Source organism: Gymnoscopelus braueri (genome assembly GCF_963280865.1).
Source record: "Gymnoscopelus braueri genome assembly, chromosome: 5".
Lineage (NCBI taxonomy): Eukaryota > Metazoa > Chordata > Actinopteri > Myctophiformes > Myctophidae > Gymnoscopelus > Gymnoscopelus braueri.
Window position 1 is genome coordinate 1,550,411 of NC_137606.1, and position 17,790 is coordinate 1,568,200.

The following is a 17,790-nucleotide window of genomic DNA, read 5'->3' on the forward strand; positions in this document are numbered from 1 at the left end:
CGTGACTTTACGTCACAGATTTATTTTAATTGTATTTCCGGTTCACAAAATACACCTTTCAAAATAAAGGCTTTCATGGCAATTGGCCAATCTTCGGTCCCCCGAGTGCCAACTTTGGTGGAAAAGTAATTTTTTTTTTTTTTTTTACATTTGTTTTACTTAAGTAAAAGTACAAATACTGCAATGTAGAAAGCACAGAAAGTACAGTTTGATACAAATACAATGCTAAGAGGATTGAACCCAAGAAAGCACTATGGCTTGGGAATGTTTTGTAAAATCTGTAAAAAACTAACTAACTTAAGTTTTCAAATAATTGTTGTGGAGTAAAAGTGTAGTATTTGCCTCTGAGATGTAGTGGAGTGGAAGTAAAAGTACTGACAATTTAAAATACTCATGTAAACGTAAAAGAAATCCTCAATTGTACTTAAGTAAATGTACTTAGTTACTTTCCACCACTGCCACTGGTGCCAATCAATCTATTTTTGGACAATTCATTTGATCCAACATGCTTGTAGATGGGGCCATGGTCAATATGACCAGAAACACAAAAACATAGGCCTAGATGTAAATGTATAGGCCTATTAGTGGACTCCTAATGTACCACAGTGTCTATGCCTACGTGCTACACATTTTTAAATGATAGTCTTTCAGCATTAATTAATCAAAGTTTTTCCACAGCCATGTCTTGCCACGGGCACCTTTGTATTGAGACATTTGGTGACCTCTGAATACCATGTCTAATGCATTATAAGCATACTCATAATGCATATAATCTGCTTATGACACTGTATAATTATAATAACTCATAAATACTCAAATGCTTTATAACAATAATCATATTTGACTAGCAATCAATCACACCAACATGATTTACTTTTTATTAATTGATTGCCTAGTAGGGTAGGTAAAAGCCCATGCACCAAATGTTATTTCAACATAATTTCCTAGCTTCCACACTACAATTCATGACCTCATCTCATCAAGGTATTTTATTCCACCAAAGCAATATTGAGGTAATCGTTATCCTGCAAATGTTGTAAACAAAACAATGTAATGTCATTAATAGACGTCTTCACTTATTTTGGTATATCATTAGGAAGGGCTTAATACAAAAAAGAGTGTTTTTGATGTGATAGTGATTCAGGCATTTTGGCCATTTTGTTTTATTTAGTTAATTAATTGTTTATAGCAGTAACTGAGTATATAAATTAAGACATACTGGTAGAACTGGGTGGCTAGATAGTGGGCATTTCACTTCTTGGGGCATTTTAACATCTACTCTGGCTTTTCTGTACCCCAGGCAGTTTTTTAGTTGCTTGATTTTATATTAACAGCATCTATTTACATGTTATAATAATGTATCATATTAAAAACATGACTTTTTGCCTCCTGATCTGGACTTCAGAGGTTTTAAATATTCAGACATTAAATAGTATAATCCTTTTTCTGAGTGTGTGTGTGTGAGTGTCCCAAGTTAAGTATCTTGAGAACCGCCCGACAGATCGACTTAAAACTTAATTCAAAGCCTTCCCACACACACTGCAGATGTGAGACTTCTCCTGAGTATGAACATTCTTGTGAGTGACCAGAGTGGACTTCTGGGTGAAGGCCCTTAAAAGGTTTTTCGCCTGTGTGGATCCTCTTGTGTTCGTTAAGACTGTGTCTGGTTGTGAGTCCCAATTCCACAAGTCAGGCAGGTGAATGGCTTAACATTGGCATGAACAAACTTGTGGGTCATGAGTGCCCTGTTGTTGCTGAAAGTCTTCCCACAGACTTCACAGCTGAATGTCCTAGCTTCTGAATGTGCAAGGAGGCCTTCATTGCGTCTTTTGGGGAATGGTTTGTCTTCTGCATTAAAGCATTGGTGCCGTTTCAGTGCACCACTAAGTCGAAATGTCAAGCCGCACTTTTCACATTTGAAATTCCTATGTCTGTGAATGGTTTTTCTGGAGCCTTTTCAGTGTCTGCCTTGATCCCTTCCTCATCAGCTTTTAGTGTATCTCAGTCAACTGTTATGTTGTCTCTCTCAGCGTCCTCCCATCTAGGCATACCACTGCTATCGTGTGCTGTTTCAGAGAGGTCCTTGCTGATGTTAAAAGTGTTGCCGTTATCTATTGATGAGAGGTCGGTATTTGCCCCCTCTACCTTTTCAATCTCTACCGAGTCTACTGGCAGAGTTTCCACCCCATCCTCCCATTCTCCATCGAAGCTCTCCCCAGGTTCACTTTTTTCACCTGTAAAATAAAATATATGGAAGGTAAAATAAAAGGTATAGAAGGGAACCATTTTATTTAGAATTAAACATCCGACATGTTTATTAATCTCTTGACCTATAATTTAACATGCTGGTGACTGGCAAATGCCTCTAACAAGGCAGGAGGTTGTGTTAAAGGCTCCGAAAGCATTTTTTTTAACACAACCCAGTGCAATGAGTGCTGTCCGAGTTGGCGAGCCATGGAGGACGTAATAGGTTAGTAGCCAAAACGAGTGCTCCCTCTGCATGTCATACCAATCACAGCAATGAGGGCAGGGGTTTGAGCTCAACTAGCTTGGAAACCACCTACACGTAGGGGTAATGATGATGTTACATCATTACCCCTACGTTTCTGACCATAACTGTGGTGTATATGTTACAGGGAAATTGGCATTCCAGGGAAATTGAAAAAGGAGCGCTCGTTTTCATCCCCCCCAGGCAATTCTGTAGAACCAACACTAGAAGGCAATGCAAGCCACACTAGACTAGAGCCCCCCTTTTAACTCTATGCCCCCACCACACACACACACGCGCATGCACACACACGCGCCATGCTTTCAATTTGGTTTATTGAAAGAATGACTGTTAAGATAATTTTATTGTGTTCAGGCTTTTAACATTTGTTTTAGTTTATCCACGACAGACGACACACACGCACGCGTGGATAGTAACCCATGAAAATATCTATTCTCCCCCTATCGGTTTACAACTCGGACGGCGCTGATTCGACTAGCAGACCATCGGCCGGTCGGCGCGGGCACTCGCGCCTGGAGGCGCTCAGGCGCGCCTTCTCGGCCTCAAGCTCTGCTGAGTCGGCGCGCCTCCGTCATGGACAATAACTATTATCACGTGTGAACACATGTTCAGCATTCCCCTAGCGTAGCTTCCTCCTCCTTCTCCTCCTCGCGAGGAGGAGTGCCTCACGTAAAAAACCCTGTCTCGTAAAGCCCTGCCTCGCGCCGAAGCCTCGCGCCTAAAACGAGCGTTCCTTTTTCAATTTCCCTGGAATGCCAATTTCCCTGTGACATAAACACTGCTAGACAAACACATAGCTGAGGCAGGATTTGACACAACATGGGCCCAAAAAGCTTGAATACCATGGCTACAAAACCGGTGTTGTGTCACATTTTGTATCCCCATCAGAGTCATCTGTGTGCAAGTATATAAAATATCAGGTTACTTGAATTAATTGACTCTACTGCTTCTTCCTCCAAGTTGTCTTTCAGCTCTGCTATGATGGCATGTGGTGGTATCAACCTAAGAGAGTTTAAATGAATTACATAACTTTTAATTGCGTGGTAAATCAAAAGGAGCAACATAGCATGTAATTGAGTACTGCATCTTCAACAATCGGCACACACTTGTGTGGACAGTGGACAGTGTAAGCTAAACATAACATATTCTCAACATAAAGCCTGTGGAGCAAGCCCTGTGCTCCTCCAGGTCCTCTATAGGATGCCACTTGGATCAAAACACTGTTGTTGTGTTTTACTAAGTTCTGTCCCCATGAGTTACTGATGCTATGATAGACAAGCAGCCCTGGTTTTGATAGTGCACGTGTGGTTTTACAATGGTGAAAGCAGGTAAAATCAAGGAATTGCCATTTAAAGTACTCAACCAAATCTCACCAGCAAGGCTGGGAATATATGCACATACTGTATATAATTTATTTTACACTATCTGTACCTGTACATACAGTACATTTTACAATATGCAACACCAACACATGTGCACTTTGGGATGAGGTGACAGACAGATGCAGACAGAGTATTATGCATACATAGTGACTTACACAATACTGCATCTCAGAAACACATGTACTGTACATATACACTATACAGTAGTAATGCAAATGGCCACAAGGAGGCGGAGCCATACAGGAAAATGTTCACACATCCAGAATTCATTTCCAGATTGATTAACTCCTGTCAATTTAATAGAAAATGTCTCAGAAAATCTCAACAGTCCCAAACTATCGCAAAAGCAAATTGATTCAAATTTTCTTCAAGATCTTTTTTGAAAATAGCCAATCAATGTTTAAAGGGCGAAGGGCTCGCTTCTTTTGGACATCATAGACCCGGTTGCTTGTTTCTCTCGCAAAACCTGGCAACACTGGTTACTTAGCCTACTTAAATAACGTCTAAAAGCCTAGTTTTTAAATACTCACCGCCTGGTTTGCAAGCTTTCGTTTTTCCTCCAGGTTTTCCTTCAAGGTATCGCATTCGCGTTATAAAGTTGAACAACACTCCACAAACAGACAGTACTACAGTTTTTCTCTCACCACCAGTGTCTGCACAACTCAGCCAAGATCTTTACAAGATGTCTCACTGCACGCCGTCTGAGTGAGCAGAGCGCTCAAACAACCTGCACATCTCATCAGCGAATACAGACCGCATGGACGCTGTCTGGGATTTAAATATCTCTTTTAGAGCAGACATGGTATTTTCTTTTGACCCAAATAAACAACACCACTATTTCATACCTTATGGTCAGTGTTGCCATATTCTGTGAGAGGAATAAGCAACCAGGTCTAGGAAAACAAGCCCAAAAGAAGCAACGTACTATAGGCCACATGAGCACTTTAAACCTATATGCATCGGCTATTTGAAGATAGACAATCTACAAGCTCACACAAAAACTCTTGAAATAAAATGTGGAATATTTCCAAACATTCTAACAACACAAATGCTCACTGGGCACAAAACATGTATGAAAATATTTGAGAACCATGGTTTAAATAATGATGAAAACATTTGGAAGCAAGCCTAAATAAGCAGGTAGTGGTACACGTTAGAAACAACTTCAAGCCCCAAAAACCGCAACCACAAATTTTTACAAGTAACTTTACAGAGAAATAAGCCCAAAGTCGCTTATAATAAGCCGACATGGCAACACTGCTTATGACGGCAAAAGTAGGCATCCATGAGTCTTTTATTTTTCCTCTTCAAATGAAGTGCTCCCAAACGATGCAACGATTTTCAAAACAATGAAAATGTATTTCTTCAAATAAATACGTCTACGAGAGCTGTATTCTACAGCTAGTCCTTGACATGAAAATGTTTGAGAACCACTGGTTTAAACATTAGGAAATAAGCATCTACATTTTAGAAACAAGCCCAAACAAGCAACCACCAATAATTTCAAGCAATTTTACAGAAAAAGAAGCCCAAAGTGGCTTATAATAAACAGACATGGCAACACTGCTGCCAACAATAACAGTTCAAATCATAGAGTGGGGTTCAAATGCATTCATCATTCGTTGCATAATTCGTTCCTTACTACAACTACAACAGAACGTAACACGGGGTATGTGATTGCCATCTGCTGGTGAAATAGATGTGTTGCAGTCAAATGAGGGGGGAGCGTACTCAAGTTCCCTCAACCCTATGTTCCCTCAGCCCCATGTTCCCTCAGCCCTATGTTCCCTCAGCCCTATGTTCCCTCAGCCCTATGTTCCCTCATCCCAAAACAGACCCTATGTTCCCTCAGCCCTATATTCCCTCATCCCAAAATAGACCCTATGTTCCCTCAGCCCTATGTTCCCTCAACCCTATGTTCCTTCAGCCTTATGTTCCATCAGCCCTATGTAATATTCTAATGTTTTGTCTTGTCTGTCTGTCTGTCTGTCTGTCTGTCTGTTTGTTATAAGATATTTCTAGCAAGATATATTTAAAAATCCATGTATTTTTGCCAAGAGGGGGCATGGCAATGGGCATGGCATGTCACAAAAATTACATTTATGATAAGGATGGATTTATGCATAACTTTGTGTGAGTTTGTCATAGGCTAAGGAAGAACGGATTCCTTAGCCTATGACAAACTCACACAAAGTTATGCATAAATCCATCCTCCTCTTTTTGAGATGTCATAAATGTACTTTTTGTGACATGCCATGCCCATTGCCTATATACACGTCAGCATCACGATCAGTATCACGGTCAGCATCACGGTTAGTATCATGGTCATGGTCAGTATCATGTCAGTATCATGTCAGCATCATGGTCAGCATTATGGTCAGAATTATGGTCAGAATCATGGTCAGTATCATGTCAGTATCATGACAGTATCATGGTCAGTATCATGTCAGTATCATGTCAGCATCATGGTCAGTATCATGTCAGTATCATGTCAGCATCACGATCAGTATCACGGTCAGCATCATGGTCATGGTCAGTATCATGTCAGCATCATGGTCAGAATCAAGGTCAGTATCATGGTCAGTATCATGGTCAGCATGATGGTCAGCATCATGGTCAGCATCATGGTCAGCATGATGGTCAGCATCATGGTCAGAATCATGGTCAGTATCATGGTCAGCATGATGGTCAGCATCATGGTCAGTATCATGGTCAGTATCACGGTCAGTATCATGTCAGCATCATGGTCAGTATCATGGTCAGCATCATGGTCAGTATCATGGTCAGTATCATGTCAGCATCATGGTCAGTATCATGTCAGCATCATGGTCAGTATCATGGTCAGTATCATGTCAGCATCATGGTCAGTATCATGGTCAGTATCATGTCAGCATCATGGTCAGTATCATGTCAGCATCATGGTCAGTATCATGGTCAGTATCATGGTCAGTATCATGTCAGCATCATGGTCAGTATCATGTCAGCATCATGGTCAGTATCATGGTCAGTATCATGTCAGCATCATGGTCAGCATCATGGTCAGTATCATGGTCAGTATCATGTCAGCATCATGGTCAGTATCATGTCAGTATCATGGTCAGCATCATGGTCAGTATCATGGTCAGCATCATGGTCAGCATCATGGTCAGCATCATGGTCAGTATCATGTCAGCATCATGGTCAGTATCATGTCAGTATCATGGTCAGCATCATGGTCAGTATCATGGTCAGTATCATGGTCAGCATCATGGTCAGCATCATGGTCAGTATCATGGTCAGTATCATGTCAGCATCATGGTCAGTATCATGGTCAGTATCATGTCAGCATCATGGTCAGCATCATGGTCAGTATCATGGTCAGTATCATGTCAGCATCATGGTCAGTATCATGGTCAGTATCATGTCAGCATCATGGTCAGCATCATGGTCAGTATCATGGTCAGTATCATGTCAGCATCATGGTCAGCATCATGGTCAGTATCATGTCAGTATCATGGTCAGTATCATGTCAGCATCATGGTCAGCATCATGGTCAGTATCATGTCAGCATCATGGTCAGCATCATGGTCAGTATCATGTCAGTATCATGGTCAGTATCATGTCAGCATCATGGTCAGTATCATGTCAGCATCATGGTCAGTATCATGTCAGCATCATGGTCAGTATCATGGTCAGTATCATGGTCAGTATCATGTCAGCATCATGGTCAGCATCATGGTCAGTCATCATGTCAGTATTATGTCAATATCAGGAGTGGTTATTTGCTTCAGTCATCAAAACGATTTCTATAAGTTTGTAGTTGGATAAAATAAAATAATTTACCCATAATTTTCCTATGACCTATCTACTGTGTTAAAAAGTTTCTGGGGGAGGACCCCCCGCCGGCAATCGGACACTGCATTCATGATTTGAGGCATTTTGTTCAAAAAATTTGGTTTGCTAAATTAGACCTGCTGGTCAGGAAGAGCGAGATCCCAAACCGACCCCGACGCTGCCATGACGCCGTCGCGGCTCAACCGACGCCGTCGCGACTCAACCGACGCCGTCGCGACCCAACCGACGCCGTCACGGCTCACCCGACGCCGTCGCGACCCAACCGACGCCGTCGCGGCCTGCACCGACGCAACCGACACCGTCGCGGCCTGAACCGACACCGTCGCGGCCTGCACCGACGCAACCGACGCTGCCATGATGCAGTCGGTACCCGCCGAACCCCCATACCGACTATTATGTTACGTCCATAAATTAAGCTTGGGTCATTGGTCAATAAACCTGGTGGGTCGGGCTGAAAATAACTGATCTATAAACTCACAACTCATCGCATCCTCATTCATTTCATTGGTCAAATGCAACAGACAGACAGACAGACAGACAGACAGACAGACAGACAGACAGACAGACAGACAGACAGACAGACAGACATACCCAGGCCGTGGGAGCGTAACGATGCACTTTCTTAATTATAATGTAATAATACAATTTATAATAATCCTACACTTCGCAGATATAAATTATTATATTATGAACCATACACTAACCACTTCAGACCTATTATATACATACGCTATTTGAAAATAGCAGATCTACCAGCTCACATACTGTTACTAACTGTTGTTGTGAGCTTACATTTGGGCTGTCATTACTGGACAGTGGATTATTTCTGGGGGGGGGGGGGGGGCAGCTGTAGGCAAGCGGTACATTGCTGGGGATAGATATTTAGATAGATTTAAAGATAGATAGTACTTTTTCCACCACTGATGCGTACACTACTTCATGTGAGATGTGACAAGAAGTGGGTTAATTAACGAGAAAACATCTGACGAACCTGAGCATGTGAGCGTCTCTGAGTAGGCCTACGTGATTACGTCAATCAACGTGCCCGCAACAGTGAGCTGTGACAGAACATCAACAATAATGTAATAATAATAATAATAATAATAATAATAATAATAATAATAGTAATAACAATAGCGTAATAGTAGTTGTAGTAATATTAATAATATGTGTAATAATAATAATAATAATAATAATAATAATAATATTTTTTTTATTATTCTGAATACAACATGTATGGACTGAACCAGAATGGTAATAACAATAGCGTAATAGTAGTTGTAGTAATATTAATAATATGTGTAATAATAATAATAATAATAATAATAATAATAATATTTTTTTTATTATTCTGAATACAACATTTATGGACTGAACCAGAATGGTAATAACAAAAGACGTTGTGGTCTTGGTCTGATTGACTATAGGAGAGAGATGCTTTCAAAAACAGCAGATCTATTCATTCATTCATCATTTGTGGAGGAAAGTCTGTCTGTATGTCTGTGCGCACACGCTGCACAGACAGACACGCGCACGCACACACACACACACACACACACACACACACACACACACACACACACACACACACAGACAGACAGACAGACAGACAGACAGACAGACAGACAGACAGACAGACAGACAGACCCAGGCCGTGGGAGCGTAACCGATGCGCTTTCTTAATTATAATATAATGTATATATAAAATGTATAATAATCCTACACTTGGCAGATATAAATTATTATATTATGAACCATACACTAACCACTTCAGACCTATTATATACATACGCTATTTGAAAATAGCAGATCTACCAGCTCACATTAACTGTTGTTGTGAGCTTACATTTGGGGCTGCCATTACTGGATAGTGGATTATTTCTGGGGGGGGGGGGGCAGCTGTAGGCAAGCGGTACATTGCTGGAGATAGATAGATAGATTTAAAGATAGACAGACAGACACACAGACACGCATTTTTTGGGGGGTTAAGTTTTTTTCATTTTTTCATTTCTGAAACCACTCCATTGGCGGCGCAAAGGTGGAGTTTGGGGGTCCCTAATAAAAACCCCCAAAATGTTAGCCTACAGTGGGCTATATATGTACAGTAGACGTTGTGTATTATTATGTTACGTGCGTAATTACGCACGTAGAAAAATCCTGCTTGATATCCTTAGATAAAGACAGAAAATAAATTATAATAAACTAGACTGATACCAAATGAAAATATAAACTTGTCAGATCATAGAAACATAAAAATTATTAGAATTCAAGTACAATTGCCAGAGATCTGGCCAAATGAAATCTCAACTGCTCTCTGTCTCATGCGCAAAATATGCTGATCTACAATTGTAATGAGTCACCCCCTGGGCTTGGGGGGGGGGGGGGTCCGGGGGGTGGTACTGGTGGGGGGGGGGGGGGATGAACAGCCGCGCCAGAAGACTGCAGATATGGTAGATTGATCGGAAATTGACGTTGGTGCCATGAGAAAATAAGAAAATAAATCTTAATAAATTACAAAAAAATCCTGACTGATACCAAATGAAAATATAAGCTTTAAAGATCATATAAACATTAAAATGATAAGAATTGAAGTAAAATTGACAAAGATCTGGCTTAATGAAATCTCAACGTCAATGCGCAAAATAAATTAAAAAATCTCCGCCACAGCGGGGTCGGCGGAGAGTCTATCCAGGGTCGGCGGTTCGGTATGAGTTCGGTTAAAGGTAGGTGGGTCGGTACTGCGGGGGTTAAGGGTCGGTGGGTCGGTATGGGGTCGGAAGGTCGGAATTGCGTCGGTACCGGTCGCGACGCTTCCGTGGCAGCGTCGGTGGAAGCGTCGGTGGGGTCGGTATGCGTCGGTTAAAGGTCGGTGGGTCGGTACTCCGTCGGTTAAGGGTCGGTGGGTCAGTATGGGGTCGGAAGGTCGGAATTGCGTCGGTCCCGGTCGCGACGCTGCCGCGGCAGCGTCGGGGTCGGTTTGGGATCTCGCTATCTCTCCTGCTGGTGGCACTATAACAGGCCAATGTGAAAAAGGTGGCATTTCTTCCTCGGCCTAGTGGGAATGTGCGTGCAAAATTTCACGGAAATCGCACACTGTGTTCATGATTTGAGGAATTTTGTTGAAAACGGACCTATCCTGCAAACTTTGGAAGCCAATGTAGCCAAGTAGGATGGAATATGAAATATTGGACACATCCATCTTGATCACATGACTATAGAGATACTGTGTGTACCGATTTGCATGATTTTTGGACAGAATCTGAAGGAGTAAGAGCAAAACATTTGTTTTACAAAACTCAACCTCCTGGTGGCGCTCTAAAAGGCATATGTGAAAAATGCAGGGCAAAGGTTTTTCCTTGGCCTCTAGGGAGTGTGCGTGCAAAGTTTCATGCAGATCGGTGCAGTTATAGCTAAAAACGTGAATCGGCCTGTTATAGCGCCACCATGAGGCTGATTTGAAAGTTTTCAAGTGGCATTTATTCCTGGACCAAGTGGTAATCTACGTAAAAAAAAAACACGGAAAGCGCATGCTGCGTTCAAATATCAATATTATTTAACATCAGTCAGTTTCACAGCTGTTTGAATTTGAATTGATGAGAGAAACTATACATATAGTTTAATGTGTCTTAGCTGACCAGGTCAAAGCAATTAAGTTTGGCCAATCATGTTACTGATGGGGTGAGAGGGACTACAAGGCCTGTGTGCTTTATACAGCCATGTGACATTAGCAAGGGAATATGCTGGCTGACTTCGAAGAGTGAAGATGTTATCTGTTGGTATTTTTTTTGACCAATTTTCTGGACTGTGCTTTATTGTTCATGTTTTCTTCTTACTCCTTCAGATTCTGTCAAAAAAACACGCAAATCGGTACACAGTATCTCTATAGTCATGTGATCAAGATGGATGTGTCCGATATTAAATTCCATCCTACTTGCCTAACATTGCCTTACAACGTTTTTTAGGATAGGTCTGTTTTGAACAAAATTCCTCAAATCATGAACGTAGTGTGCGATTTCCGTGAAATTTTGTGTGTGTGTGTGTGTGTGTGTGTGTGTGTGTGTGTGTGTGTGTGTGTGTGTGTGTGTGTGTGTGTGTGGTGGGGGGAGACAGGTCTCACTGCCCAGAATGCCATACCAGGAAAAAAGGAGGGTAAGACTATATATTAAGGTCGGGTCTATAATGCATTATAATCACATTTATATTGCATAATAATGCACTTATAAGGCATTATACCACTTTTCATAATCATGCATAACAACTTATAACAAAGTTTATGAAGTCTTATAACTTTTAATAATATATCTATATATAGTCTTATACCTTTATACCTTTATACCTTTGGGGGATACCTTGGGGTGCCCGAGGGAACATAGGGTCTAATTTGGGATGAGGGAACATAGGGCTGAGGGAACATAGGGTCTAATTTGGGATGAGGGAACATAGGGCTGAGGGAACATAGGCCTGAGGGAACATAGGGACTAATTTGGATAAAATAAAATTGTTAGGGATTGAGGGAACATAGGGCTGAGGGAACATAGGGCTGAGGGAACATAGGCATGACCCCAAATGGGGAAGGCACTGTTTTAAAGGATGTGATGCACAATTTCACATTTCTGTCTAGCTTAACTTAAAATGTTTGTGGCTGAATACTTGTATCATAAAATAAAGCAATTTTTGTAAACGCTACCATAGACTAAAATAGCACAAGCATTTTATTTATTTAACATTACAAATGTTGTTCCATAGAAGTGTCCTCTCTCTAATCTCCTGGCCTGAAATGAACTGTATGCAGAACATGTTTTATACAAAATCTTTTCCATATTAAAAACAAGTTCAAGTAAACTCTAATGACAAAACAACAATATTCAGTTTTAGTTTTTCTGCTACTTCTAAAGGCCTGATCCCCTATGATCCACCACAGTTGTGTTTTTTCCACTGTCTTGAATCAGAAAACCCTCGTCCACATTGGTCACACGTGTATAGCTTCACGCCAGTGTGGATCTGCATGTGGGACTTCAGTTGATTCGATTGGTTGAATGTTCTGTGACATCGTTCACACTCATACGGCCTCTCTCCTGTGTGGATCCTCAGGTGTCTGTAGTAATTCCCGTCCGTTCTGAAAGTTTTCCCACATTGTTCACATGTGTATGGCTTCTCTCCTGTGTGTATTCGCTCATGCAGCTTCAGACTGCTAGCTTGCATGAACCTCTTTCCACACAGCTCACAGACAAAGGGTTTCTCCCCTCCATGACTTCTTTGGTGGTAACTGAATGAGTATTTGTTAAGAAAAGTCTTTCCACACACTTCACAGTTGTATGGCTCCTCGTGGCCCTTTTCATGGGCTTTCAGAGATGCAGCAGAGCAAAAACCTTTTAGACATATTCTGCAACTGAACGGCTTGACTAACATCTTATTTTTCCATTGTCTCCTTACTGTTTGGCCAGCCTCCGTTTGTGTCTTCTCACCATGTACCATTTTTTGGTGAATCAGTAGCCTGCAATTGAAGAGAAATGTCTTTCCACAGAGGTCACACATAAATGGTTTTGTAGCACCATGAACAAGCATGTGGGCTTTGAGTTTATTGCTATCCGAGTAGCTTTCACCACAGTCCTGGCAACCAAAAGGCTTTTCACCTGTGTGAAGGCGCATGTGTCTCTTAAGGTTGCTAACCAGACCAAACCTGGCTCCACACACATGACAGGTAAATGATTTCTCCCCAGTGTGGACCAGCATGTGTGTCTTCAGAGAGACACCGGTCCTGTAAGTCTTGTTGCACACAGTGCACTTGAACGGACGCTCGCCTGTGTGCTTCCTCATATGGACTGTCAGAACATTGGAGTATTTGAAGCTTTTATCACACATGCTGCACTTGTACCGCTTCTCATCGCTGTGAACGGTCTGGTGGAAGCGAAGAGTGTCTCTGCTCTTGAACTCCTTCCCGCATGTAGTGCAGCTGAATGGTCTCTCCTCAGAATGGACGACCTCATGACTTTTCCGTAGTTTTACGGTCTTGAACGTCTTGTCGCAGATCTGACACTTGTATGTCTTTTTCCACACCTCGTGACGTACAAGGTGGTTTTCCAGAGACTTCTGTAGCCTGAATGTTTTGTCACACTGCACGCAGGCGAACGGCCGTGGTTGCTGAAAACGCTTATGATACAATAGGTGATTCTCAAGTGTTTGATGATTTAGGAAACCTTTGTTGCATTGAAAACATGAAAAAGGCCTGGGTTTTTTAATTCCTTGGTGAAATAAAAAATGATTTTCCAGAGATTTCTGCTTCCGGAATCCTCTGTTGCACTGATTACAAGGGAAAGGCTTCTTGTGGACAATCATGTGTCTTTGCAGTTCGCCTTTCCAGTGAAAACCAAGGTTACAGACACTGCAAAAGAAACGCTTCACGGTCCGTAGCTTTTTTCTTCCCAGTTGTTTCTCCTGTTTTTTCAGCTCAGTCGAACTCTCTTGAATGTGGTTCTCAGGGGTGCCTGGGGATTAGAGGAAAAAGATGAAACACTGTACTATAGAACCTGCCATTTAATTATTTGACTTATTTGATTTTGGTCGCACAGAGAATCGTTTTACCCGAGATCCACACTGAAAAAATAGTTTTTAAAATAGAGTGCCAGAAACTAGTGAACAGTAAACTTAGCATAATACCTATTACAGCTTCAGAGTTGCCATCACTTATCTTCATCCTTTTGTCTGAAGGTGGTCCGGTCCGTTTTTTCTGTAATACAATAGGCATTAAAGGGGTTCTAGGCAACTTCAGAGATCAAAAAAAGAAAAAAACTGTTGTCAAACAGATTCAAACTTGTCTCCGCCCCTCCACGCCACTTAATTTAAAAGAGTGTACAAATGTAACCAAATGGACACGCCCTTGCTCAAGAGTTACAAATGGATGATTTAAAACTGAGGATTTTACTGTGTTTCCATGTTTCAGGCGAGTGAACTATTTCTTTAAACTTTGCCGTTATCAAAATGCACATTTTTTTTATCAGGTTTATGTCATTCTAATGGCATAAAATACACAAAACACGTAACATTTTCCCACAACTGAAGATCCTATGATCGGCTGACTGAAACCATCCATGATGCCAGTCATATAATCATACCTTAAGAGTTCTTGAATCAACCCCACTGTCTTTAACATTGGTCTTGGGAAGTGTAGCCAGTGGTACGGCTGCACGTTTGAGAATCAAGCGCTTGTCTCCCATCTGCACTGCTGTAGGACTGGGGACCACTGTTGATATGGTTGGAGGGTTGGTGATAATAACATTACCACCCCCCATCAAAAGCATCGGCGGAGTGGCTGAGACTTGCTTGACAACTACCAGTGGGGTCAGTGGAGGCTTTGGGACTGCTGTGGGGTTGGGAACAGCTTCAGCCGTTGCCACTGAAGCCGGTGATGGAGGAGCGAGGATGATTTTACTTGCGGCTGCGGGTGGTGCTGCAAGTTTGGGGATCGTGGCTCGACTGGGTTTCAGTAACAGCAATGGACCGCCTGTGTTATTCCAGATACCATGAAATGAGAGAGAGAGAGAGAGAGAGAGAGAGAGAGAGAGAGAGAGAGAGAGAGAGAGAGGAGAGAGAGAGAGAGAGAGAGAGAGAGAGAGAGAGAGAGAGAGAGAGAGAGAGAGAGAGAGAGAGAGAGAGAGAGAGAGAGAGAGAGAGACATTCAAGTTCACAGCACTTAACTGCAAATAACATAACACTAGGAGGACTAGGGATTGTAGCAGGAGTAAGATGTGTCTACTTACATAGTAAGTAATAATCATCATTATATGCTTACATCACTCATTATTTTAAATCAGACTAAAACCTGCCATTCTGCGTCAATTTGAATTTTATTTGAACAAAAGTATTGTTAGACCTAAAACCAATGTTCCCTTGTAGATCTGCTATTTACACTACTTTTTAAACAAAAAGATAAATAAAAAAATCATTAACTGCTTTTTAATTGATGAAATAATTTTTTGTTTAAACTTTTTAAAATGTTTTGAAATAATACATATTTTTTTTTAATTTAGGAAAGGAGAAAAAAAAGGGATATTTACTGAAAATTGGTCCCCAACCCAAAGGGAAACAGTGCCTTAAACGAGTGCTAAACTCACCCAATAGAGACCCATTTTGCAGCAGAATGTGAGTGGGTGCATTCTGTGCATTGTGATCTCTCTGACACCTATCGGCATGACCATCAACAACAGCCTTCAGCTCCTTCTCCAGCTGCACCAGGTCGTTCCCCAGCTGGGACACGCGTGCAACTAAGCCTTTCTCCACCTGTCCCACTTTACTCTCCAACACAAACTCCAGGTGCTCCACTCTGGTCCTCAGCGCCTCGTTCTCCTCCCACAGCTCAGTGGAAATGTCCCTGAACAGCTTGTTTATCTGAACGACGAGGGCCACCTGTGTGTGCTGAATGGTGCCGTTAAACACAGCGTCCTCCTCCTCCCACTGCGCCTCCTTCTTCAGCCAAGCATCCTTACACGCCCGCATGGCGGCTTCCACGATCGACGCGCTTTCACTTTGAAATCTAGAATCCATTATGTCATTTTAAGACTTGACAGAGAACTGAGATCTTCGTTGTGTTGGAACTTCTCTGGTGCCGGTGTCAAAGATATGACCGATCGTCTTCTCTTCCGGGCCAAAGCCTTTTTTTCACTTCCTGGGTCACCCTCCCCCCTCCTCCCCCAAACAAAAACAAACGCAAATAAATATTAAATTGCCACTATGTTCACCACTGGACACATTGATAGCCGATCTGCTATTTTTTTTAAATACATTTACATTTTGTATCATTTAGAAAATCTTCTCTTGTGGGAACTTCCTAACTCTTATCAGATGGGGGTTGGAAACATGTGCTTTTGTTTTTGGTTATGCTTATTTTTATGACATGAATTATTCAAGTTTTTAGGATTTATTTTTTTCAGATCAATATTATTCTGCACTATTTATTTCATTCTTTTATGAATTTCTGCTGTCTTTTCTTTTTCTTCCTTTATTTTAAAAAGATGCTTGCAGATGGAAAACAAATTATATGACAAATAAGGCAATCTTGAATCTTGAACCTTTCTTGGTCAAATACATATTAATTTGGGGGCCTGTGACATGAAAAGGTGTGAGGAGAACCACTGAGAAATCGATTTAAACCAGTGGTGTAAAGTAACTATTTTAGGTACTTTTACTTTACTTAAATATATCCATTTTAGATTTTTTATACAGTTTACAGTTTACAGTTTAGGCATTTAGCAGACACTCTTAATACTTCTACTCTATACATAAGAGGCAAATATTGCACTTTTTACTCCACTACAATTATTTGACAGCTTTATAGCTACTAATACTTTGAAGATTTAGGTTATTATTTCAAAACATGCGTGGCACATAAGCACATTTATACTTCGGCTCTTCAAAAATAGCCGATCTACAAGCTCACAACGCGTCGCAAAGCTATTTTTGAAAGAGTTTGACAAATGTAGAGAACTTTGAAAAAACTTTCTGCACGATGAGTACTTTTACTTTTGGTACATAAGTATATTTTGGCTAAAATTGATACCGGAAAACAACTTATTAGGACATATATACACAGTCAGTATGGCAGAGTATTGGGATGATGGGGAGGTTGGAAGACACCTGTATAACATTCAAAGACAAGTCGGTACTGAGAGGGTGGTGGATTGGGATTGGAATAGGATGGAAAAGAGTATTATCACTCGTCGTCTGAGAATTGGGCATTCAGGTCTTAACGACGCACTACATAGATTAGGGAAACATCCAACAGGAACATGTACAGAATGCGATGAACAAGAAATAGTTGAACATGTACTTCTCCACTTCTCCAATAGTGAGAGGAATCAGTTATTACCGGTATATCAGATGTTGGAAATGGTAAAACATCATGATTTAACACTGTCAGGTCTCTTAGGAAAAGCAGCAGGCAAAATATATCACAATATTATTAAGTTAATAAGAGTAAGTAACCCACTTAGTTAATAGAATAGAGGTGTTTTGTTTTATTTTATTGGTTTGCTGTTACTCTATAATCTTCTAGTTCCACACTCCAGTCCA

General features: G+C 41.2%; 1 protein-coding gene across 1 annotated transcript; it reads right to left on the reverse strand.

The window, feature by feature from the left end:
• Positions 1–12,351: 12,351 nt before the first annotated feature.
• LOC308085397 (uncharacterized protein) lies at positions 12,352–16,318 on the reverse strand. Its single transcript, XM_080428551.1, has 4 exons — positions 15,837–16,318; positions 14,838–15,226; positions 14,383–14,452; positions 12,352–14,210 (listed from the first exon to the last, which is right to left on the reverse strand). Exons 1-4 carry the CDS (start codon positions 16,264–16,266, stop codon positions 12,631–12,633), a joined length of 2,469 nt encoding a protein of 822 aa, XP_080284677.1. The 5' UTR covers positions 16,267–16,318; the 3' UTR covers positions 12,352–12,630.
• Positions 16,319–17,790: the final 1,472 nt, after the last annotated feature.

Bases quoted from the DNA above. Each gene is read 5' to 3' on its own strand.
- LOC308085397 (XM_080428551.1), bottom strand. From the start codon at position 16,266: ATGGATTCTAGATTTCAAAGTGAAAGCGCGTCGATCGTGGAAGCCGCC. The intron at 15,227-15,836 runs GTGAGTTTAGCA...GGAATAACACAG, and splicing joins GCAAAATGGGTCTCTATTGG to GCGGTCCATTGCTGTTACTG. The intron at 14,453-14,837 runs GTATGATTATAT...ATTGTATTACAG, and splicing joins TTGATTCAAGAACTCTTAAG to AAAAAACGGACCGGACCACC.